Source organism: Malus domestica, chromosome 09, assembly GCF_042453785.1.
Source record: "Malus domestica chromosome 09, GDT2T_hap1".
In the NCBI taxonomy this organism is placed as follows: domain Eukaryota; kingdom Viridiplantae; phylum Streptophyta; class Magnoliopsida; order Rosales; family Rosaceae; genus Malus; species Malus domestica.
In genome coordinates, this window is record NC_091669.1 from 6237464 (window position 1) to 6262023 (window position 24560).

The 24560-nt window shown below is 38.8% G+C and overlaps 3 protein-coding genes, 2 long non-coding RNA genes, 1 other non-coding gene and 1 pseudogene across 7 annotated transcripts; 3 read left to right on the top strand and 4 right to left on the bottom strand.

Annotated features, from left to right (window-relative positions):
* Nucleotides 1–111: 111 nt before the first annotated feature.
* On the top strand, nucleotides 112–4835 carry LOC103411249 (probable protein phosphatase 2C 52). Of its 2 annotated transcripts, none has more exons than XM_070805440.1 (6): nucleotides 112–522; nucleotides 2074–2575; nucleotides 2662–3009; nucleotides 3088–3205; nucleotides 3297–3520; nucleotides 4149–4835. In XM_070805440.1, exons 2-6 carry the CDS (start codon nucleotides 2315–2317, stop codon nucleotides 4611–4613), a joined length of 1416 nt encoding a protein of 471 aa, XP_070661541.1. In that variant the 5' UTR covers nucleotides 112–522; nucleotides 2074–2314; the 3' UTR covers nucleotides 4614–4835. The 2 variants fall into 2 exon arrangements, with proteins under 2 accessions (XP_070661541.1, XP_070661542.1); XM_070805441.1 differs by lacking the exon at nucleotides 112–522 and adding an exon at nucleotides 584–1480.
* Nucleotides 4836–7207: 2372 nt separating this feature from the next.
* Nucleotides 7208–7931, top strand: LOC139188229 (uncharacterized). The gene is made up of 2 exons (XR_011571532.1): nucleotides 7208–7568; nucleotides 7614–7931. It is a non-coding gene; the product is annotated as an uncharacterized lncRNA (long non-coding RNA).
* Nucleotides 7932–8465: 534 nt separating this feature from the next.
* Nucleotides 8466–10122, bottom strand: LOC139188230 (uncharacterized). The gene is made up of 2 exons (XR_011571533.1): nucleotides 9718–10122; nucleotides 8466–8707 (listed from the first exon to the last, which is right to left on the bottom strand). It is a non-coding gene; the product is annotated as an uncharacterized lncRNA (long non-coding RNA).
* Nucleotides 10123–10869: 747 nt separating this feature from the next.
* LOC103442533 (uncharacterized) lies at nucleotides 10870–14183 on the bottom strand. The gene is made up of 7 exons (XM_008381332.4): nucleotides 13525–14183; nucleotides 12867–13007; nucleotides 12653–12766; nucleotides 12393–12566; nucleotides 11654–11769; nucleotides 11420–11504; nucleotides 10870–11314 (listed from the first exon to the last, which is right to left on the bottom strand). The coding sequence occupies exons 1-7, from the start codon at nucleotides 13945–13947 to the stop codon at nucleotides 11309–11311; spliced, it is 1059 nt and encodes a 352-aa protein (XP_008379554.2). The 5' UTR covers nucleotides 13948–14183; the 3' UTR covers nucleotides 10870–11308.
* Nucleotides 14184–16262: 2079 nt separating this feature from the next.
* On the bottom strand, nucleotides 16263–17129 carry LOC108174031 (uncharacterized mitochondrial protein AtMg00810-like). The gene has a single exon (XM_017334283.3). The coding sequence runs from the start codon at nucleotides 17127–17129 to the stop codon at nucleotides 16263–16265; it is 867 nt and encodes a 288-aa protein (XP_017189772.3).
* Nucleotides 17130–19640: 2511 nt separating this feature from the next.
* Nucleotides 19641–19712, bottom strand: TRNAQ-CUG (transfer RNA glutamine (anticodon CUG)). Its single transcript has one exon. It is a non-coding gene; the product is annotated as a tRNA-Gln (tRNA).
* Nucleotides 19713–19749: 37 nt separating this feature from the next.
* Nucleotides 19750–21052, top strand: LOC114827096 (pentatricopeptide repeat-containing protein At1g03560, mitochondrial-like; annotated as a pseudogene).
* The last annotated feature ends 3508 nt before the right edge of the window (nucleotides 21053–24560 follow it).

Genomic DNA, 24560 nt, shown 5'->3' on the forward strand with positions numbered 1-24560 from the left:
GAAAAGAAAATGGGGATAAGGATGATTGGACGCGCCATGAGGAAAGGGTCATGAACAGTGGAAGTTGCATCATGAGGTTGATTTCAATCATCGTTTCACTCGGGAGTGCACGGCTACTCCACAGTAAACTTCCCTCTCTCTCTCTCTCCTTTCTGTTCTGCCCTGCTTTTGCAATTAATGCACCACCTTCCTTCCGATAGATTTTTTAGGAAGATTAGTACACGAGATAGTACATCACGTGTTATTATATAAATAATGAGATATGTATGCTAAAACGTTTATAACTTAAAAAATAAAATTTTCCTCGACTTCTATTAAACCAGGTAATGTACTACTTGTGTTCCAGTCCTAATGAAAAATTTCTCTTTCCCTTGAGATCCCTCCAGTCTCCACCATATTAGTAATCACCTCTCTCTCTCTCTCTCTCTCTCTCTCTCTCTGTCCTTCTGTTCTGCTCTGCTCTGGTTTTCATTACTCCGATCCCAAAGCTCCAATCTTGGCAAGCAAAATTCAAACAATAAGGTAAAAAATTTACCACCCTTTTCTCAGTTTTTCTCACACACTCTAATTTTACTTCTAATTTTGGATGGTTTGTTTGTTTCATCACTAAACAATTTGCTTTCCATTTGTCTCTGACCATAACGTTCTTCTTTATTTGTGTTTTTTTATTTATTTGAATTGAAACTTGAGTGATTTGGGGTAATAATCACAGAGCAATCAAACATCTGCATGTACAACTTCTCTCTCTCTCTCTGCACTCCAATCCATTTACTTTGATATCTCATTTGAGTTCTGATTTCTGCTGGGTAAAAATTCAGGGGGAGAGAGAGGGAGGGAGAGGGAGAGAGAGAGACAGTTAAACATCTTAAATTTCATATTTTTGCTGCTTGGCTTTGTAAAAGACTGAAACTTTCACTGCATTCTCATAGAAAACTAAACATACCATTGGATTTTGATGGTTGTTTGTGATTTGGGTTTTACGGCTCTGTTTGCCCCCTTTTAATAATCATGTAATATTTGAGTGATCTCTTCTGCTCAAAAGTTTAAGGACTTTCCTTGATCTTTTCTCAGGAACCAAACAAGGATTAACCCTGCGTATGCTTGTTTGTTTGTTTGCTTGTTTGCTTGTTTGCTTGATGATGATATTTGGCAAAAGATCATTCCTCCTCGTCTTTTTCCTGCTTTTTCGAAATTTGCTTTCTCTCTCTCTCTGATTTCTCTCTAGTGGGAAAACAACAGTTCGTACCAATTTCATTGTTGCCTTTACCTCTCTCTCTCCCCCTCCCTCCATCCGAAACAGGTCCGTTGACCGGACCCTATGCTTTGTTTGGTTGCTGTGAAAGTGGAGGAAAATTTAAAATATACTAAAAAATTCCTAGTTGTCAAGAATATCTCGTTCTGGTTTTGCTTAATTAGTATCCAATTCAAGTCAGATAAGCTTGATTGTTTCTGCATATGTTTGTGGGCACATATAATTGAGGTAAGATTTTCAATAGTCTCATTGTTCTTCTGGTTTTTTGCATCTCTGTGCAGTTCTGCTTTATTAAGAATCTTTTAAGCGACACATGTTTATTTTACTTGTATTGTTGAATTTTGATGAGTCCGAATCGCATAGCTGGCCGAATGCAGGGTATTTTCGTGTTGTATGGTGCATTTCTTGGTTTCTATCTATCCGATTTTACGTGGTGCGTTTTTATATTGGGGTCTGAATCTCATAGTCGGCAGAATACAGGGAAAATTTCGTGCTTTTGTGGTGCCATTTCTCTGTTTTTCTGTCTCCGTTAACCTCTGTTTTTTATCAAGCGATGTTCGAATCTAATTTATATTATAATCTACTGGTCTTTGCTTTCTATTTTATTGAATCAATTTGCTCAAAATCCTAGTTTATTGAAGGGCAATAGGATCAGGAGAGGATAGACTTACTAAGTATATTCTATTCCTTGTTTCACATGGAATTGTGTTTTTATAATACATCTCGTTTGATTTGTTTGGTTCTTTACATGCAACCATTTTTGCATTCTGTGTTGCCAGAATTAAACAAGTAATTAACTAATGTCTTCTTGTTCGGCTCAGCTGGTTTTATCATGGATTCGCGTTACATCCACGGATTTCGTTTGACCAAGATAAAGTGACCTCATTTTTCTACATGGGCTTGTAAAGTGGCTGGTGGTTTGGACGTGTGGGAATCTTTGGTACTTGGATAGTCATTTGCTCCGTTTGACCATTTGTGGCGAATTCCAGAATTTCATGTGAGATCTGGTTGGCAAAAGTAGGACTTATCCCTCGTTAATGTCTTCTTTGTTGAGCTGAGGAAATGGGGGGTTGTGTTTCTACTAGTAGTCGGAGTACTCGTAGTAGCAGGAGCAATGGAGAGAGGGTTGCGCAGACAGGCCTGGGGATTGGATTTTGCGGCCAAAAGAGAACGAAGAAGACATTCTCTGACCATTCATATACTCTTCAGAACTTACACACCTTACCCAACCGCATTTTTACCAACGGAAAGAGTCAGACTTCTTGCATATTCACACAGCAGGGCCGCAAAGGCATAAACCAGGATGCCATGGTTGTGTGGGAAGTAAGTGTTTCTCCTCTGCAATTGAAATACTAATTGAACATGATGGTAGGTAATTTCTGAACTCTTGATTTTATAATCTTTTGAAGGATTTCATGTCCGATGATGCGATCTTTTGTGGTGTTTTTGACGGCCATGGTCCGCATGGCCATCTTGTTGCTCGTAAAGTAAGGGATGCATTGCCTGTAAAGCTGCTATCCTTCTTGTATTCATATCAATCGAGGTTAAAAGGGTCCAGTACAACATGTTTCAAAGGGAGCATGAAGAAGTCAGATGGTGGAGATACTGAGAAGGATGGTTCGGCTGAAGAAAAATTGAATTTATCATGGAGAGACGCTTTCCTGAAGTCATACAAATCCATGGACAAGGAGCTGAGGTCCCATCCGAATTTGGATTGCTTCTGCAGTGGTAGCACTGCTGTCACTCTAGTCAAACAGGTACGGCTGCTAACACCTTCTGCACTCTTAATTTTTTCCCATTTTGTTTGCTTTGTTCTTGATTGCTTCACTCTGCAGGGGTCAAATCTTTTCATGGGTTATATTGGGGATTCTCGAGCAATCCTGGGATCAAAGGACAGTAGTGATTCCATGGTGGCAATTCAGTTGACTGTTGATTTAAAGCCCGATCTCCCAAGTATGAATCATATATATTTCTCCTCATCAATGTTTTGTTTGCCTGCTTGTTTTTGAACCTTACTTTGCTGGTGTTCTGTAAAATTTGGTAGGGGAAGCTGAAAGGATCAAACGATGCAAGGGTAGGGTGTTTGCTTTGCAAGATGAGCCTGAAGTGTCTCGAGTATGGTTGCCTTTTGATGATGCCCCTGGCTTAGCAATGGCTCGAGCGTTCGGTGATTTCTGTTTAAAGGAATATGGAGTGATCTCAATACCTGAGTTCTCACACCGGATACTTACTGACAGAGATCAGTTCATTGTTCTTGCTTCTGATGGGGTAAAAATTTCGTCTTATATTATATCCTCCTATATTCTCTACAGTTTTTTTCACTACTTTTGTTCTTTTTGGTTCAATGTTTGTAGATGATTTCAATGTGGAAGGCCTATGGGCCTCCTTATAATCTGCAAAGAAAACTAGAAAATCATATAGGAATCATACAACAATGAGGAATATCAATTTGTGCTCGAAATGGCTTCCAGGAACCAACCGTGAAGTGATAGAATTACAAACATGTCGCATTTTAAGCATGATCAGGGAATTGTGGATAGATAACGTGAGATGTAAAAATCCAGTAAGAAAGTCTTAGGCATCTTGATTCTTAAAACATGAGTGAGAAAAGAGTGCTCACGTATAGCGTGTTCTTGCTACTTTACATGAGAAGGCGATGATACATGTGAAGTGGTTCCAACCTATGAGGACTGCATTGCTTGTTACTGTCCTGATTCCCTGCTAGCTCAGGGAACCTAGGCAAGCCGGAGATAACATAATTGACATTTAAATGATTGCTGCATGTCGACGAGTACTGCTCTGCTTATTCATGTCCTGCTTTGCACGTAATTTTTAACCTTGTTATGTCTTTCTTAATATAACTTCTCTCAAAGACGTTTAACTTGTAACGTTACAGGTTTGGGATGTCTTAAGCAATGAAGAGGTTGTTGAGATAGTATCCTCCGCCCCAAGCCGGGCATCGGCTGCAAGGACTGTGGTGGACTCAGCTGCTCGTGAATGGAAACTCAAATACCCAACTTCGAAGATGGATGACTGTGCAGTTGTTTGCTTGTTTTTGGATGGGAAAATGGACTCAGAATCTGATTACGAGGAACAGGGTTTTTCATCTGCAACCATTCAAAGCAATCACTCTGGCAATGCAGTTGAATCAGATGATGGCCAGAAGTCCGAGCCATCTTTGCAGAGGAATTTCACTGTCAGATCATCTGACGAAAGTGATACTTATGGTCGACTACCGGTTGAGATTGAAGGGAATGAAGAAACAGTGGCAGCTGAAGATCAGAACTGGTCGGGTTTGGAAGGCGTGACGCGCGTGAACTCCCTTGTTCAACTTCCTAGATTTTCCGAGGAAAGGCCTTAGAAATTGTGATTCAAATATAAACGAAACCGGCTAGCGTTTGTTGTATTATGGGATATTTTTTGCCTCATTAAAATCCAAAAGAATGATAAATCTTTCTGGGTTTCCATTTCCTCAGCATTTGTTGTAGAAGGCACAAAAAGTAAGGAAACTGTTCTTATCAGGCAACTGAGGCAAATATAATTGTCTCTGCGTTTCTAAGTTTTATGTACATTCTTTAGTCCAGATCAGATGTAGATGCAGCCTAGATTTTAATGTTCTACTTGTCTTCTGTAAGTGTATGCAATACATTACTCAACCGAACGTCTACTTATAAATGTTTTTAATGAAACGATCATATCTGCCGGTGTCAAGGATCCCGCAGCATCATGTACGCAGCACGTTGATGCATTGTAAGATTCAGCTTTTGAACTGTCCAGACCCATCGCTGCCTAGAACAAGACGCACATCTTGAATAAAGCCATACTATTATTTTAGGTAATCAGGCAACCATTTTCAGATAATGTGCATTTAAATTGTGAAATAAACACCCTGCTAAAGATAAGTGGTAGAGGGCAACTGGTAAAAACACCACCTCTTTCCTTTCTGTGAACTTTTAGTTTAATGTCACTCGAAACTTTAGGCCTTGTTGCAGCTTTTGTCACCTACAAAATAATGGAAGCAATATGCCAAGTTTGAGATGCACATCAAGTTTGAAAGGTATTTTGAAGTCTGAAATATCAATCCACGTCAAGTTTGAGATGCACATGCAACCTTACGGATGAAAAAATAGACGAAGTTGGTCATAAGTGGCAATTACAGCATCAAAATTGAGGTGACAAATTACTCAATTTTCCAATTAAGTGGCATATTTTTGCAGCAATACCTAACATACAGGTGATATTTATAAAATTTTTCCATGGCAAATAACTGATACAGCAATAATAAAGGAGTAGATTGGAAATTGCAATGTGGAAAATGACCCGATTAAATACCTTGCCCGTGAAGAAAAGAAAAGGAACAAACCAGAAAGACGAAAAAAAGGGCAGTTCTGCAAAAATAAAGATGAAACCTTAAATTGCAGGCTCTTTGATTCACATTCACAGAGGAAAGAGGCGGATCTGCACATGATTAATGGCCGCAAGAGTTGCTGGTACGTATTGGCAGATTTTAATATGTTTAATGTACACCTCAATCTTGGTAACCAAGAAAACACCCCCGAGTTCTTTGCAATCACTATTCATCAACTTTTAAGCGGACCACATTCTTAAGAATTATAATCATTTTAATTTTTCAAGTTTATTAGAATATTAGTTTGAGAATTATTTTACTCCTTAGTTTTTTTCCTTTGTTAATAAAACAAGAAATTGAAAAAGTGTGGGTTTCCTCTTCAAATTCGTAATCAAATATCTAAGGTTCAGGATTCAAATAATTTATTCGATTTCGGTTCCTTTCTTCCTCTATCTCAAAGTTCTTTTATTCTCCGATTTCCGTTAAGTAAACATATGCTCAAAAAATTTCTCTGAAGTTCTGAGCGCAGATGTTAAATATAATAAGGAAGGGCATCTAAATGTTGTTTTCTGGAATTTTTGCAAGACCCCACAGTCCTTTAAGTGCATCAAAATTATCGACCTAAGAAAAACCCAACTCATCACTTCTCTCTCCATGCACGTATACATTTGTATATGGGGTTTTTGAACCTTAATCCCTCAAGAAGATTAAAATAAAAAAAAAACCTGGTGTTATATTAAATATTGATTTTAGTCCCTAATGTGCCCTTAATTCAAAATAATTAATGTGCATTTTATTTAATGTCTCCCATTAAATATTTAAATTTATTAATACACAAATTTAATTTATTTTTTGACCAAAAAAGAGTTTTTTAATTTATTAATTTTATTTAACATTCTTCAAACTTGAAAGACTCAATTAATGTACCTAAATGTTAGTACCAAAATATATTATATTGAACTAATATATTTAAATGTTAGTACCGAAATGTATGTACCTAAATATATGCACCGAAATGTATTAATATTAAATTAATGTACCTAAATGTATGTACCGAAATGTATGCACTGAAATGTTAGTACCGAAAATGTATTATATTGAATTAATGTACCTAAATGTTTGTATCGAAATGTATGTACCGAAATGTGTGTAGCTAAATGTATGCACCGAAATGTATTATAATGAATTTAATATACCTAAATGAAGAAGATAAAGTACATCAAAATATATTGTATAACAAAAATTAGTTTATCTAAATGTTCACAACAAAATATATTACGATGAATAAAATGAAAATAAAAATTATAATGAAATAAAATTAATACATTAAAAATTAGAAAGAAAAAGATAAATAATTAAAAAATCAAAATATAATTAATAAATGAGGTTATTAAAGTATCAAGGAACTAAAATTAGATTTTGATCTTACTCATGGTTTTAATCAAAAAGTCATCTTTGCCAATGATTAAAATGAAGTTTTCTATTTGTATATCTCCTCTCTATCCATGGCTTCGCCTAGAAACTCTGGCAATTAACTCACCGCTAACAGTTCACCCAACTTACCAAAAATCCTCAGCTATAAGAAGAGCCCTTCTTTCTACATTCCAAATCACCAAGCTAACTGCAGCAAGAACTACCCTTCTCTCCCATTTCTTTCTCCCCGGTTTCTGCAGCATTGCTCCGATAATGGCTTACAAAACCCGCTCTTCGGTTCTCACTCTCATCTCCATTTCCGTTATCCTTCTTGCCCTAGTAGGTAGAGCAGTTTCCGGGCGAAATGTCCCGACAACCTCCAACAAAGATGACAAGAAACAACCTCAGTGGTTTCTTGACCATGACAGAAGTTTTGTCATTCCCGGCATTGGGCGTGTGATGCTACCACCACTGTATAATGTTTCACCTTATGCTCCACCCCCTAGCATCGGCAGCCCTGGTGGAAGTGTGGGAAGCCCTAGTAGTGACGACTATGTTCCAGGCGGTGATGACACATACATTCCAAACCCCGGTTATGAGGTTCCAACCCCCGGCAATGGTGGCGGGAGCCCTACAGGTGCTCCAACTCCCTGAATTCGTTGGGCAATGAGCTTTGAATGAGCGCGCTAGGTCATGATTCTGTATCCGTCGACTAGTTGTATGTGTCTTTTTCTTCTTCTGTCTATTCAGGTTGAGAGAGCTAGAATCTTGAGAGACCAGCATGCTGCTTCTCTAGCTTCAAATAATAAAGTAGTTAAGTAAATAAATCTATGTTTTGCTGTTTTTATTTGGTAGTTCCACTTCTAGTGTGAATCAATGAATGCTGGTCAGCAGCTGTTATTCTCTTTACTCTTTAAACATGTTTTTGTGTTTGCAAGTATGCGTGTGAGAGAGAGGGAGCTTACTTTTTGGGCAATGATTTTTTCACGCTAGTGTTTGCAAGGTTAGGAAGTGAGTGCGGAAATCACTTCCCAACTATTTTTTTTGTGCAGACCAAATATTTTTACAACTAGACCTACTAATCAGAAACAAATTACACCAGAAAGCAAAAAGGATATGTTCAAATTCGACATTAATTCCAAAGTCAATCAATATCTAGGTTTGTCAACGAATTAGTAAAGCCAGAAAAAAAATTCGTCAAATTAATAAATGGTTAGGTGAGGGAAAGCCTTGGCACAACAGAAAACTAACTCTTTTATGACCCAAGGTCACAGCACAGATTCGAGTCGTGGAAGCAACCTCTTTGCAAAGCAAAGGTAAGACTGCGCACAATACACGTTCCCCCGACCATTGCTAATAAATAGTTAGGTGTGCCATCAATCAAAGATTAGATATAGACCCCACTTGTTAACTTCAATTTGGTATGAAAGCAATTCACAAAACACCTTCTAGTTCTTAATAGAAAGACATAATCCATCATCTTAATTCATATATGAATGTTACACTTGTTATGTGATGTTCCCAGAAGTTTAGCCATAAAAAACAACTGTTTCTAAATTTCACTGGATCAAAAGGGAACAAGATTTTTTCGATTCACCCGGAAACATCGTGAATGTAAGTTTGTGAAATCTGAATTCAACCAAGCCAACACCCGTAAAGTTCTTCCAGCTAGGACCTGATCCTGTTACATAATCCTGCAGAAATATTACTAAACGAAACAGCTGCAAATGCAAAAACAACTGCTATAGTTACTAATCAATATCCTAAAGTGAAGCCTGTATATGTTTCTAAGTTGGAATCACAAGCAATCTTCATTTTCTCGATCGAGCCCTACGAACATTCAACAACATTATACTGAAAAATGTTCAGAAACTAAAGACGCATTGGTTTAGATATAACCATAAGCCAATTGACGCGAAACGGCATTTAAATCTGAGTGCATTTCATTAATCCTAGTCAAGTAAGTAGGGAAATGACCAGTTGAAAAAAACTGGTACACAGGACCAGCTCCTCTTGAAAATAGTCCACCTGAAATTGATTTTCTTCGTCCTCGAAAAATCTAAAGAACTGACAAGTTTATTGTTTACTTGGATTCATAACAACATGTGCACAAACTTACCATATTTGGCATTCAATAGCCGTATTTATGCCTAGAATAAATACCAGCACCAATCACAGAATTTTCACATTGAACACCAGCCGTCAAATTCAACAACTACCCAGATGATTCCAAACTTCATTTTAGTTTCCATGAATTCAAAGTCCTATTGATACCTCTACCTATCCATTCAATTACAATTACAACTGCCGACCTCGCCTAACCAAGTTGGCTAAAGCAGTGTGCTTTCTCGTCTCCACCCAAGTTCAAATTCTTTAGATTATAATAGAATATCGCTCCAATAAAAACAACATTACATTTTGCAACTAAATACAGATGCAGTTACTCAAGCTACATCCAATTACATCATGGATACAAATTAAAGTTCGACATTTATTAAATTAAGCTATCTATTTAGCTGCTCCTTCAATTAATTATCACAAAAAAAAAAAAAAAACTTTTGGGTACCCAAATCAACAAAATGGGTCGGACCCACGACAATCAAGAAATTGCAGGAGGAACCCATTACACAAATTGCATTCAGAATACCAAAAATTGAGGGAAAAAAACATCAACGAAATTGAGAGGAGGGATCGGAGGATCAACCTGCATTCGAATCAATGCCGGTGTCTAGAGAGAGAAAAAATCGGATGCAATCTTGAAGATGAGGAAGCAGAGGAACGCGAAGAAGATCGAGAGGAAGAGGTAATCCACGAAGACGAAGAACTCGGTGGAGCCGTGGCTCCTCTTCTTCTTATTCTTCGCGACGGTGGCGTCCTTAGATTCTTGGCGCAATTCTTCGACCTTCGCCATTGTTGTTTTCTGACCCGGTTCAGGCGATATCGGATCTAAAAAGGGGTACCGGGATCGAGGTGCAAGAGAATTTTCAGATCTGGGGTTCGTTCTGTAATTTTAAAAATTTTGGGGTGCTGCTACTTGTTTGATGGAGGCAGAGGAAGTTGGTTTCTGTTAACGGCAGTGGGATCCCGCGCGATTTGTGAAATGTTGGGTGGTCACGTGCACTGCATGTGATGTACCAAGGAAATGGCCCTTTTTTTAACGCCACATTGGATTAAAAAAATGTTCGATAGTAATGCCCGAATGAGATCCATTCGGTAAGAACCACCGAACATGTGAAGGATTTCGATGAGGACTAGATTTCTCTACTTTGGAAGGGGATATTCGAATTTAGACCTAGGGTGTAGCAGACAGTGGTATTTCACAAACTGAGCTACAAATCCCTTGCTAAAAATAAGGACTATACTTGGCTACTTCCTTTGTGCAATTTTTTTTAGGAAACTTTAACGAAAAGCACCCGGTACTGTTTACTTTAACGAAAAACCATATTTTTACACTAAAAAGTCAATCATGGTACTATTCACTTTACCCTTTATTTTGTCCTTATCATTAAAACTCAAAGTTTTCAAGTCCTTTTTATTAGTTTTTTTTTTTTATGGTGTGTTTTTTATAAGTTATCTCTACACGTGTCAAATTATAAATTGCTAGAATGACAGATGGTTGTGTTCAATTAAAAATGTCCTAATTTAAAACTCAAAAGTAGCCATTCTTATTTGAATGGTAATTACAGTTTGACACGTGCACAAAAATATTTGTCTTAATATTTAAATAAATCATTGCAGCATATACGTGAAACTGTGATTTGTAAAGAAGATGAAGCTCATTCCTCGGAAGAAGCCAAAGCAGTGGTCTCAAAATTCGCCGAAAAAGGCAGTCATTTCAACATCAAGAAACATAAAGTAGTTACAAAATCTCATTCTTCTTACTCTTCTTTATGGCATTATTATTACAAGTATACAGTTTCTCCAAGCTACAACATGAGTTGCAGTACCTGTTGAAATTTACAGCTACTCCAATGAATATACATAGCACGAGATCGCCAGGGGGAGCTGACTGAATTTGAGAACGAATATAGAACACATTTGGCAGAAAAATTATTATTTGTATCGTATATGTTTGGTTAGGATAACCAATAATTGCTTGTCTCCCAAGCTGCATAGCTCATGCTGCTTCCTAGTATATTGTGGTCTGCACAGCCATTGAATGATGATCTCCCCTAACAACTACTTTCCTCGCAGTTCTCGTATAGAAATTTTGCGCTTCCAAACACTAATAGGGTGGAAACAGTGGTTATTGCGTTGGCTGTAGAAAACCGTCTCAGTACCATGCTTTTCAGAATTTAGTCCTGCACACGGAATCATGTATTCATTATTTGAAGATTTCATTGTTGGACCCAAACATGTATTAAGATTCTGAAATAGGCCCTACAGTAACAGCTAACGTGACGTACCTTTGAAGAACTGCTTGACGAAGAAGCAGAATCTGCACCAGAAGATGCCTCGGATAAACTGGAATCTGCATTCTCATTTGAATAACTGCCCAAAGAAAATTTAACCAGTGAGAAATGATATTACACATATCGAAATTAACAGGCATACAAAATAGGGCAGCCTACCCTTATCAGGGTAGGGGTTCCCACACAGAAATTCTCGCCATATAAAAGAAACTAAGATTGGAGGCTTACGTTGAGAGAATAGTAACCCAAATAAGCTCCACACAGTCCACCCAAAGAAGCCTTTGTTCAACAGGGATCAGGCCATACGTAACCACATGAGCAAATGGCCAAAGTTTCCATCCCGCCTGTCATGCCAATTTACTCAGGAATATAAGTAGGTTAACACTTACAATATACCAATCAAACCCGTATTCATAGAAACTCAAACCACAAGAAGCATTTAGATCAAATATCGAAGTCATAATAATTTCTGCTTAATTTTAGTTGCTAGGTTCAAACATAAACTATAATCTGAAAAATTATATTCATGTTTTTACTATCCACCCTCGACCCTTGTCTATACTTTTTTTAAGGTATCACGTTAACCTCTGCTGGTATGACTGTATGCATACAAGTGAAAGAAACAATTACTACTTTTGGAGACCACATTAGCTCAAAATTCAAATGTTCTCTTCTTTTAGATATACTTTTGTACTTTACCGACGTATGGAAGTTCTTTTACCTGTTATTGTTACATGATATATTAATAAAATCAGCAGCATATGAAGCAAAACAAGCTATGATAACTGGGTCAGAGAACTTAAATCAGGTATAAGTGAAGAGATCCTCCTCAAGTGTTTTTACAGAAATCCAACTCTATCTGGTAAAAAAATAATCTCCCAATCCATTCAAAACAAGCAAAATACAATCACAAAAACAAAAACAAGACATTTAAAACTGATAAGGAAGATTTAGAAGAGTTTCTTACTGTCAGCATTGGCACAAATGTAGCCCTCAATTCATCAAAAATCTTGGTTGGGGACTCAAAACGCAAGAACCCCAAAACCACAAAATAGATGCTGTTCCAAATCGCTGACCAGACTGTTTGATCAAAGGCTATTTTGGCAGGGACCACCCACCAATCCTCCAAAGGAAAAAGAGCCTGAAAATCGGAGTCAATAAGTTTAGCAATTCATAGAAACTCATCAAACAAGCCAGAAATAAGCAAATATAGACCAGAATTCTCACCTCACAAAATTGGTAATAAAAATGGGAAAGGGATCCATGGAAAGTAAACCCAACAAGGCCCGATCTGAACATGCGTTTCCGGTCAAAATCCAAAAGTGGCTTCCCTTCAAAACACTTCACATACAATAGGAAAGAACTAAGAAACCATAAATACAAGCCATGACTGAGACGAACTTTATCCAATCTTATCTGAAGACAGTGAAGAGAGACTTACTTGGGCAATCCAATCTCCTAGAGTATAGACAACCCCACTTATCACCATTTTGGCAAAAACGGGATTTGCTTTGAGAGCCTGTTCATATGCAATCCAATTGTGTTCCGGTACATATCTTAGTATCTCATAAAGTGTCCATCCCTGAAATACGTCTCAAAAATTAAGCCTTGACATCCAAAATACAACAAGTTACAGAGACAACCACCTTATTCAATATAGAGAAGAAAAGAACTCGATTTTGATTCAGCTCATCATTCAAACATGTATAGGTTAACTTAAGAAGTATTAAGGATCAACCCATTCCAAAAACAAAGCTGAAGACTTCAAGCAAATTAACAAATTAAGCCAAACAACATAACCCTTTAAACCTTCTTCAGCTTACTTGCATCAAAATCCATGAATTCACAGATACCAATTTCAATTCGGTTCATCATTCTACTAAAAGATGTTCCAAATCCAGCAGAGAAACTTAACTAAGTATTATTAAAGTATTAAGAATCAACCAATTCGAGAATTAAAGCTGAAAACTTTAATCAATTAATCAACAAATTAAGATAAAACCCTTCAAAGAGTCATATGAGCATCATTATCCATGAACACACAGACCAATATATTTACATATATACATACACACACACATATGAAGGAGATCACTTACATGCCAATAATCGTGGTCGATTGTGAGCAACTTAGAGACCGCAAAGGTCCCAAATCCCAGAACAATCAACGCATTAATTGCTCTGCTCGTCAGCTTATCCAAATCATCCCCCTCTCCTTTCTCCTCCGACGATGTCGAAAGAGCCTGAAACTCTTCCGACCCATTAACCAGTAACCTGCTATCTTGCTCCTCTGCAAGTTTTTCCTTCAATGGAACCACCTCTCTGTCCTCCGTGACCGACCCCACAATCCAGCTTCGTTTTTTCCGGGTCGGGAAGCCCGAAAGCCTAGGTGGGTCGGGTTTGCTGGAGGCTTGGGTGCAGAAGAAGAGTGAAAGCGAGTTGGGTTTGTGAGATTGAGCAGCAAAGGAGGAGGTTGAGGGTGAAGGGAGGTTGTGAGCTGCGATTATGTTTAGAGTAGACATTTGTCGGGTTAATCGACAGAGCTTTCGGAGAAATTGAGGAAGTTCAACGTAATGTAATGTCTATGATTTTACGTGGGAGTTTTTGGGACTGAAATGTTTGCTTCGTTGATCGAAAAAATAACACGAGTCCTGGATTTCTGAGTGGAACAGAGAAAAGGATCGTGCTTGCTTTCTTTACCATACATTTACACATGCTTCTACTGTTTTCCGTTTGACTTTTGAAACGCGAAAGTCTAACACGATCAATACGAATTTTGACACAAGAAACAAATGTTAATATTATACCATCGGCAACTGTCAATTTAGTTTCATCATACATATCTAAATTCTTGATTAATTTATTATTTTTTTTCCTTTGCCGCAATAAAAGATTAAAGAATATAGACTCAGCATGGTTAGTTCTCTGTACACGTGACACGAGTTTGGAGGAGAATAACAGCTATTCTGAGTTAGAAGTGATACAACAAATAAATTTGCCTTATTAATTTATTTCGTTTTACTTATGGCATGATACAACAAAGTTCATGGAGTTCTGCTACAATCTTCAGGGCCAAAACGCAACGTCCTTCTATCGAGATCGTACATGAAACGCTGATTTGTTTGCTGGTATGCACCTATTACGGTATCATCACTTTCGTTGAACATTGCCGGCAAAAATACTCTCGCCTGTCCGACTGCCCGGTTAGATCAACAAAAAACGCTGCCTGAGGCTGCAACAGAAGATCAGCACCTCTCAAATGGAATGTGATCGTTGGAAGGTTTATATATCCTTCTTTTCTGACCGTTGATCTTTGGTAGCACAAATTGAAGTCTTCTCTATGAATCCTTGTTAAATTATGATACCTAGAGAAGTAATTCACGAGTGCTTGTTCCAAGATTTCGTAGGTGGTTGAATAATTCCTGAGTAAGCAGTTCCTGTATCTATTAGTGTCCCACCACGAAACTGCGGCCTCCTAGCAAAATGTTCGGGTGGAATATGTAGACGCGAACTTGCAACACTAATGTCTAGCATGTTCAAAAAGTAAGGAGTAAGTCTACCAAATTTTACTAACTCAGTCTGTTGAAAAGATGGTCTATTGGGTGTCTGCACCAAATCTCAGATATGTGTTGGGACTGTGATGGTCATAGGGCATTCTTTGGAGGCAATGTGAGAACCAGCCTTCGGAAATAGAACCAAATTGGCTGACAAGAGAATGAGGTGACCATCCCGAGCCTAATATTCCAGCGACATTACCTCTCTTCACCATAAGCACCCATACCTATCTGATTAATAATTTAATACCACAACTGAAAATTATATTTGGAACCCTTTCACTCCGCTTTGAGTTTGATTCAAAAGTAAAGGTTTTGGACGCAAGATAGCCTTCGGTTGTAGCCTCATTGTCATACACTATATGGTATGAGCAAAAGTTTCCGATACATTTTCCAGGAAAGCAAAGGGGATGACGATCACAAACAAGTTTTCTATGAGAAGAGGATTGCGAATGATTGAAAACAGGTTTGTTTTGGTGAAAGCTGTGGTGCCCTGGATCTTTACATTCTTGGCATTCTACCCACATAAGGTCACTCCCCGTGTCCATGTCAAGAAAGTAAGAAATGGGCTGTGACATCCTGAATGCCTATGCTCACTTGCACCATGAACGTAGCGCCCTTCTGGTAATCAACTTTCGGACTCACAAAATTAGTACCTGAGTTAAAATTGATGGGCTGTAAACGTTCATTCCTTACACGCGGGCTTTTGATTGTAGGAGGTTTTGTGTTCTTTTTGCTGGTGCGAGGTTAGGTTGGTAAAGAGGTGACTCCGGGGAGTCGCGATGGATGAGCTTAATAGTCAACCCCTAGTTTTGCATTTTCGACTCCTGGTAACAAAATAATCGATGACAGAATGTATAGACAAAGATGTTAACCATAGTACAAGATCATTGAGAAACTTACAGAGAAGATGATAGAGGTAATAGTTTGAGAGAGAAGTCAAAGTTTAGAGAGAGAAGGAAATCTTTTCATATATTTCACTTAATGTTTGTGAGCAAATACAATCCCACATATATTGGATGAGATCTTATTACATTATCTTTATCTTCTAACTATATCTCTTATCCGTACAAGATAGACTAACCAACTCTTGTAATCTAACCTTTGATATTATGACAAATGTCATAATCCTGATGGTTTAGTTATATACTCTAACATCCCCCCCTCAAGCTCAGGTTTGGATAAACCAAGCATGAGGTTTGAACAATGTGTACTGAAAAAAGATGCACTGAGCCCCTTAGTAAGGATATATGCAAACTGTTCTTGGGAAGAAACAAATTGTACTAGAAGCTTCTTGCTTGCCACCCTTTCACGAACAAAATGAACATCGATCTCAATATGTTTGGTCCTCTGATATTGAACTGGATTGAAGGAGAGTGCAATGGCAGACATATTATCACAAAACAGAATTGGAGTATAAGAAAGTTGATCTGCAGAAATGTAAGCAACTGTTGAATCCAATCTAATTCTGCAGCTGTGGAAGACAATGCTCTATACTCAGCTTCGGTTGATGATTGAGATACAGTTTGCTGCTTCTTTGAAGACCAAGAAATGGGGTTGTTTCCCAGAAAGATAACTAAGCCAGTAGTGGATCTCCGATCATTAGGATCCTCAACCCAATCAGCATCACTAAAGGCTTTAATTATCAACTCACCTCTGCTATAAGTAATCCCATGTGACAAAGACCCTTTAAGATACCTCAAGATTTGTTTTACTGCAGTGAAATGAGATATCATAGGTGCTTGCATAAACTGACTAACCTGATGCACAGAGAAGGCAATGTCAAGTCTCGTAAAAACAAGATATTGCAGAGCACCAACAACACTTCTATAAGGGGCATGATTATTAAAGGGATGTCCATCATCCTTAAGAAGCCTATTGTAAGGCAAACATGGAGTTGCTGCAGGTTTAGCATCCATCATCTCAGTCTTCTTCAACAGATCAACAACATATTTCTCTTGAGACAAAAACAAACCTTTTGAAGATTTGGAGATTTGAATACCCAAGAAAAAATGTAAAGAACCAAGATCCTTGATATCAAATTCCTTAGTAACCTGTTGTATTGCAGAAGTGGCATTCCCAGTAATTATAATATCATCCACATATAGGAGAAGAATCACAATTGAGCCATCAACATGTTTGACAAACATTGAGGAATCAGAATAAGTGTTTGTAAAACCCAAGTATGGAAAAAGAATAAATTTTTTTTTGGTTTAGATCTGTTTGTACCATACTTGACCAATCCCGAAACTACTGAGCACCGGTCAACGTTATACCGTCAAGGACCCAGAAGAGCTTCCCTTCAACCAGGAGGCCAATCACAATGCAACACGTGTCGACATCAGAAGCCAATCACAGCGCGACACGTGTCAACATCAGAAGCCAATCACAACACGACATGTGTCAATGTTAGAACAAAACTAGAAACTCTCTTCTATAAATAGGGATCATTCTCCCACAATAATCTCTAATGTCATTTTGTACTAAACTATTCACTAGAACTCACAAAATGAGAGCTTGAACCTATGTATTTGTGTAAACCCTTCACAATTAATGAGAACTCCTCTACTCCGTGGACGTAGCCGATCTGGGTGAACCACGTACATCTTGTGTTTGCTTCCCTGTCCCTATTCATTTACGTACTTATCTTCACTATTGATCGAAGCAACCAAGCGAAGGTCACAAACCTGACACTTTCTGTTGTACCAAAGTCCTCGCTGATTTTGTGCATCAACATTTGGCGCATGTTGATGCACAAAATCAGCGAGGACTTTGGTACAACAGAAAGTGTCAGGCCTGAGACCTTTGCCTGGTTGCTTACTTAGCATTGCTCTCGAGAACTCATCCTCAACTGTTGTCAAGGTCATGAATTCCACCGGCACATACCTCATGACAGTTGATCAGATATTGGCTCTTTACACTGAAGCTGCCAAGCATGGATGAGTCACTATGAAGGAATGTTCTGAATGACCATTTAAATGCAAAGGTTGCACACCACTTCTGCCATGCAAAAGATTGAAGCAGAAGGTTCAACGGTGAGCTGAAACAGATCACTACAGCACGACACCTTTCCATACCACATTCACTATTCCGTCAACAGCAAAAGTATCTCATATCATCAAGGTCGAACGTACTCTAAATTTGATGGACTTGTTTTGACCCTCAAATTCTTGAGTCGGCCTTATACTTTGAAGGGAACCAGAAAACCCTCCAGCACAGTTCAAGAATAAGCCTGTGGAAAGTTACTTCTTCAAAAGCAAAAGTATCTCATATCATCTCTTCTCCATTTGCTTCTCCTTATCCTGGCAGCTGAATGAGAAACAAGAAGAAGGAGAACAATCAACCGGAAGCTGAAGTCGAACCTCCGATCCTGGGTTGCTTGCTTGGAAGTTTGACTGCTTACCTTGTATGTCACCTCTTTCGGCAGATCTCCTAGCTCGGCGACTTGGGGACTCCTACTATAGGGTTTGTATCGCACTTGACCAGGCCCGAAACTACAAGTAAGCTTCAAGTGAAATTGATACATTACCTTGTGCATCTTCATCGGTTAAAGATACCACCCATGGATGGAGGAAAAGTACTTCCAGAGAAGATGCCACATCTACATATGAGACAGATAAGACACGTGAAAATGATACCATACTTCAGTACTTAGAAGTTTCGTGATTACTCAATGGCTTGGATCTTACAAGTCCCCAACCGAGGAGCTTCCCTCACTCGGGAACTTAGGGGAGCACTGTTTGTACCATACTTGACCAATCCCGAAACTACTGAGCACCGGTCAACGTTATACCATCAAGGACCCAGAAGAGCTTCCCTTCAACCAGGAGGCCAATCACAATGCGACACGTGTCGACATCAGAAGCCAATCACAGCACGACACGTGTCAATATCAAAAGCCAATCACAACACGACACGTGTCAATGTTAGAACAAAACTAGAAACTCTCTTCTATAAATAGGGATCATTCTCCCACAATAATCTCTAATGTCATTTTGTACTAAACTATTCACTAGAACTCACAAAATGAGAGCTTGAACCTATGTATTTGTGTAAACCCTTCACAATTAATGAGAACTCCTCTACTCCGTGGACGTAGCCGATCTGGGTGAACCACGTACATCTTGTGTTTACTTCCATGTCCCTATTCATTTACGTACTTATCTTCACTAGTGATCGAAGCAACCAAGCGAATGTCACAAACCTGACACTTTCTGTTGTACCAAAGTCCTCGCTGATTTTGTGCATCAACAAGATCTATGTCACACCATTTTATTGGTTATGCGAGCTTTTATAGTTGTGCCACGACAACCATAAGTGGACCTTAATTGTGTCGCATAAGTAGACTTAACAAAATAAATAGAAACAAGCTAAAGTGGAGTGAATACTGAATTTCAAGGGCAAAGAGAGATCGAAATTCAGTTCTAGGGAGCAAAGTGGCGACTTTTGAGTTTTATGAGGTAAAGCAGGATCGAAAAGCTAAAAATAAGCCTATATTAGTTTGTAAACAACCAGAAACAAAGCCCAGCACGCGGTAACTGGGCTTATGAATAGTTGAAGGTTGAAAAATAGAAGGAAGTAAAAAGCCCAAATAAATATCTGTAAGCAACCAACCCCAAAAAAAAATAAAAAATAAGAAAAACACAGCTAGAAATGTAAAAAGGTCCCACCGAGATTTGAACTCGGGTTACTGGATTCAGAGTCCAATGTCCTAACCACTAGACCATGGGACCGTTGCGAGTATAATCTTTGAACTGGATTTTAATATCCATTCCGACTTCAATCTTCACATTCACCGTTTCAGGCTTTCAGCTCCACTCGCTAAGCACACGGGCGAACAGAACACCGGAAACCCTGACGAGAAGAACCCTACTGAGACCTCCCCTTTCTCTCTCAGCAGCCCGTATTCTTCCTCCAAGACCTCCCCGTCCGTATAAAAATGGCGGGTCTTCATCAGAAGCTTCGAATTCTTACTCGGTGTCAAGTTTCAGCTCAAATCCGAGATGGGTTTTCACCAACTCTCTCCCTCCTCCCGAATGGGTAGAACCTTTCAATGACGTCTCTGACGTAGTGTCAAACAGACAAAACTTTGATCCATTTCCTTGGGTCGCTCAAATTCTCAATCTTTTAGATGGGTCTCCAACGATGGAGGCTAATTTAGACTCTTACTGTCGCACATTCTTGATCAAATTGTCTCCTAATTTTGTTTCGTATGTATTGAAATCTGTTGAGCTTCGTGGGAAGCTCGAAACTGCCTTGCGATCTTTTCTTGGGCTGGTAGGCAGAAGAAATATCATCAGAAGCTTGAATGATATGAGTCTTTAATTGAACTTTTATATGTGTGTGGTGATTTGGACCGCATTCGATGTGTTCTTGTTAAGCTTAAAGAAATGAACTTTTTGGTGACTTCTCTGGCATCGAATTCTTTGATTAAAAGCTTTGGATGTCTTGGGATGGTTGATGAGCTGTTGTGGGTTTGGCGTAGAATGAAGGAGAATGGGATTGAGCCTAGTTTGTATGCTTATAACTTTCTATTGAATGGTTTGGTGAATTCGATGTTTATTGAATCAGCTGAGCGGGTTTTTGAGGTTATGGAAGGCGGGAAAATTGCACCGGACATTGCGACTTATAATACAATGATCAAAGGGTATCGTAAGGGAGGGAAAACCCAGAAAGCAATGGAGAAGTTTAGAGCTATGGAGGGGAGGAATGTGGAACCTGATAAGATTACTTATATGGCTTTAATACAGGGGTGTTATTCAGAAGGAGATGTTGCTTCGTGTTGTGGAAAAACTGATGAAGCATTAGCACTCTTTAAGAAAATGGAAGAGGAAGGTTGTGATCAGATGGTTTATACATACACAATACTCATCAGCGGACATTTTAAGAGCACAGAAATGAAGAGGCATTGAAGCTCTGGGACACGATGATTGATAAGAGCATCACACCGAATGTGTTGATATATAACCCTTGAGCTAATATCTTGGAGCTAAAGTTACAAATTTTGATTTTCCTTTTATGTGCTTTATCTTGCTGATGTAATCTGAGCCATTGGATCATAGTCCAAGTGGTCTCTTTTCTAGCATAGGATCTAAGTGATATAACAAGACAAGTGGCATCATCTCATAGGATGATAGCAATGTATGGTTGAGATTGTGTTGTGTATTGGTGAGTGAAGGATCTCCCTTCCTCTACATACATAACAGTTACAAATGTATTTTTGGACATAGAGTGAAATCGAAGAGACACATTCAATCTTCTTATCTCTCATTTCTCTGTTTTGTTCTTCAACCTCCAACACAGAGATCTCCATTGAAAAACACATAAAACACAAACTCTAATATGGGCTCAGAGCCAGGTTCGGTTATCTAAACTGGGCGTAAATATGTGAAAAGAAAACTGGAATTGATTCGAGCTGCAATCTAGCTCATACGACGATCGAGGTGGTGTGATTTCTTGAATCCGATGTCTAACATGGCAGGATCAGGCACTGCTGAGCTTCGCACACCAGTTTTCAATGGAGAAAATTATGAGTTCTGGAGCATTCGAATGAAAACCATTCTGAAATCTCATGGGTTATGGGATCTCGTTGAAAATGGGTTCGATGCTTCAGATCCAAAGAAGGAGAAGAAGAAGATAGAAGAGATCGAGGTCACGGAAGTGGAGAAGCCGACGTTAGCTGAAATCCTGATGAAGGATGCTCGTGCACTTGGGTTGATCCAATGTGCTGTCTCAGACCAAATTTTCCCCAGAATTGTGAACGAAGAGACCTCAAAGGGTGCTTGGGACATTCTGAAGCAAGAGTTCAGAGGAGATAAGCAAGTAAGGAGCGTAAAATTGCAAGGTTTGCGTCGAGAATTTGAATATACTCGCATGAAAGATAGTGAATCCTTATCTGTATATCTCACTAGATTGTTTGATATAATGAATCAAATGAAGAGTTATGGTGAGGATCTGTCTAGAGAGAGAGTTGTGCAAAAATTGTTGATTAGTTTGCCTAGATCATATGATCCTATTTGCTCCGTAATTGAACATTCTAAGGACCTTGAAACTCTTGAGATTCAAGAGGTAGTTGCTTCTCTGAAAAGTTTTGAACTCAGATTGGATAGACATGCTGAAAATTCTACTGAACGAGCTTTTGCTAGTCTAAATGTTGGAGGTAAAAACTCTAAGGGAATAGGTTATTCTGGAAATCAAAAGTTTCAGAAAAACTGGAAATTCAAAGGAAAGAAGTGGGATAATAAGCCAAATTTTGTTCAAAGACCAAATGTCTCTAATGATGGAAACAAGACAGCTTGTAGACACTGTGATAAATTGCATTATGGCAAATGTTGGTTTGAAGGGAAGCCAAAATGCACAGGTTGTGGGAAACTTGGGCACGTGATCAGAGACTGCCATGGAAACAAAAATATACAGAAGGTGAACTATGTAAATCATGTTGAAGAAACTGGTACCCTGTTCTATGCATGTAATGCTATGACAGATGTGAAGGTGAATCATTCATGGTACATTGATAGTGGTTGTAGTAACCACATGACAGGTGATGAAAGGTTACTAATCAACATCCAAAGGAATCTGACTTCCAGGGTGAAGATGGGAACTGGAGAGATTGTTCAGGTTGCAGGAAAGGGGACTCTTGTTATAGAGACCAAATTGGGAAGAAAGCACATTCAAGAAGTGATGCTTGTTCCTGGACTTGAAGAGAATCTGCTAAGTGTTGGACAGATGATGGAGCACGGGTACTATCTATTGTTTGGAGGAAATATTGTGAGTATCTTCGATGGTTGGTCAATGGATAATCTTGTGGTTAGAGTGCAGATGACAAACAACAGGTGTTTTCCGCTTACAATGATGCCAGCAAATCAGATAGCCTTGAAAGCAAGTGTGACACTGTATGCAGATATGGCATAAGCGTTTGGGGCATCTAAATAAAAGAAGCATCAAAATGCTTGAAGATCAAGAAATGGTTCATGGATTGCCTCAAAAAAGCAACACAGAGAGTCTTTTCCATCAAAATCAGCTTGGAGAGCAAAATTTCCTTTGGAATTGGTTCACACAGATATCTGTGGACCAATGCAAACTGAATCTATCTCTGGAAATAAGTACTTTCTGTTGTTCACTGATGATTGTACTAGGATGTCTTGGGTATATTTTCTCAGAAACAAGTCAAGTGCATTTGATTGTTTCAAGAAGTTTAAAGCAATGACAGAGTTGCAGTGTGGATATAAGGTGAAATGTCTAAGGAGTGATCGGGGTGGAGAGTTCTTATCAACTGAATTTGATAGTTACTGCAATGAGCTTGGAATTCAAAGGCAATTAACCATGGCATATTCTCCTCAACAGAATGGAGTAGCTGAGAGGAAGAATAGGACTGTGGTGGAAATGGCAAAGTCTATGATGCATGAAAAGGGTCTTTCTTATGCATTTTGGGCAGAGGCTGTGAACACTGCAGTCTACATACTTAATAGATGTCCCTCAAAGTCCCTCAAGAAGATAACTCCATTTGAAGCATACACTGGTAGAAAACCAGGCATTGCACACTTGAAGATCTTTGGGTCACTATGCTATGTGCACATTCCCTCAACACTAAGGCATAAGCTTGAAGAAAATAGTCGCAAGTGTATTTTTGTAGGCTATGGAATCTGTGAAAAAGGGTACAGAGTGTTTGATCCAAGTTCTAATAAGATCATCCTGTCTAGAGATGTACACTTTGATGAGAATGCTTCATGGGAATGGGAGAACACTGATAAGAGTGAAATACAAGTTCCCATGATTATTGAGAATCAAATGGCAGATTGTAGTGAAGGACAGAATCAAGTGGAAGTACGTGAACCAAGACAATTCTTGGATACATCAACTCAAGTGGAGGATGTTGTTGCATCACTAAGTGAGAATGTTTTCGAAAGTTCTCAAACAACTGATCACACACCACAGAAATGGAGAAGTGTAAATGAGATCATGGCTCAGTGTAACATGTGCATTGTAGAACCTGAAAACTATGAAGATGCTATTCTAGACGAGTCATGGGAAAATGCAATGAAATCTGAGCTTGAAATGATTGAGAAGAACAACACATGGGAGCTAGTTGATAGACCATTTGACAAGCCAATCATTGGTGTTAAGTGGGTCTATAAAACCAAGTTGAACCTTGATGGATCCGTGCAGAAAAACAAGGCCAGACTGGTGGCAAAAGGTTATTCCCAAAAGCCTGGGATAGACTACAATGAAACATTCGCCCCGGTTGCAAGATTAGATACTATTAGGACCTTGATAGCACTTGCTGCACAGAAGGAATGGAATCTATATCAGTTGGATGTAAAATCTGCTTTTCTGAATGGAACTTTGAAGGAGGAGGTTTATGTTGAGCAGCCACAAGGTTTTGTGAAGGAGAGTGAAGAAACCAAGGTGTATAAGTTGAACAAGGCTCTGTATGGGTTGAAGCAAGCTCCGAGAGCTTGGTATGATGAGATAGATTCCTATTTCGGCAAGGCAGGTTTCAAGAAGAGTTCTAGTGAAGCAACACTTTATGTCAAAACTAGTGAAGCTACAGGTATCATTATTGTTTCACTCTATGTGGACGA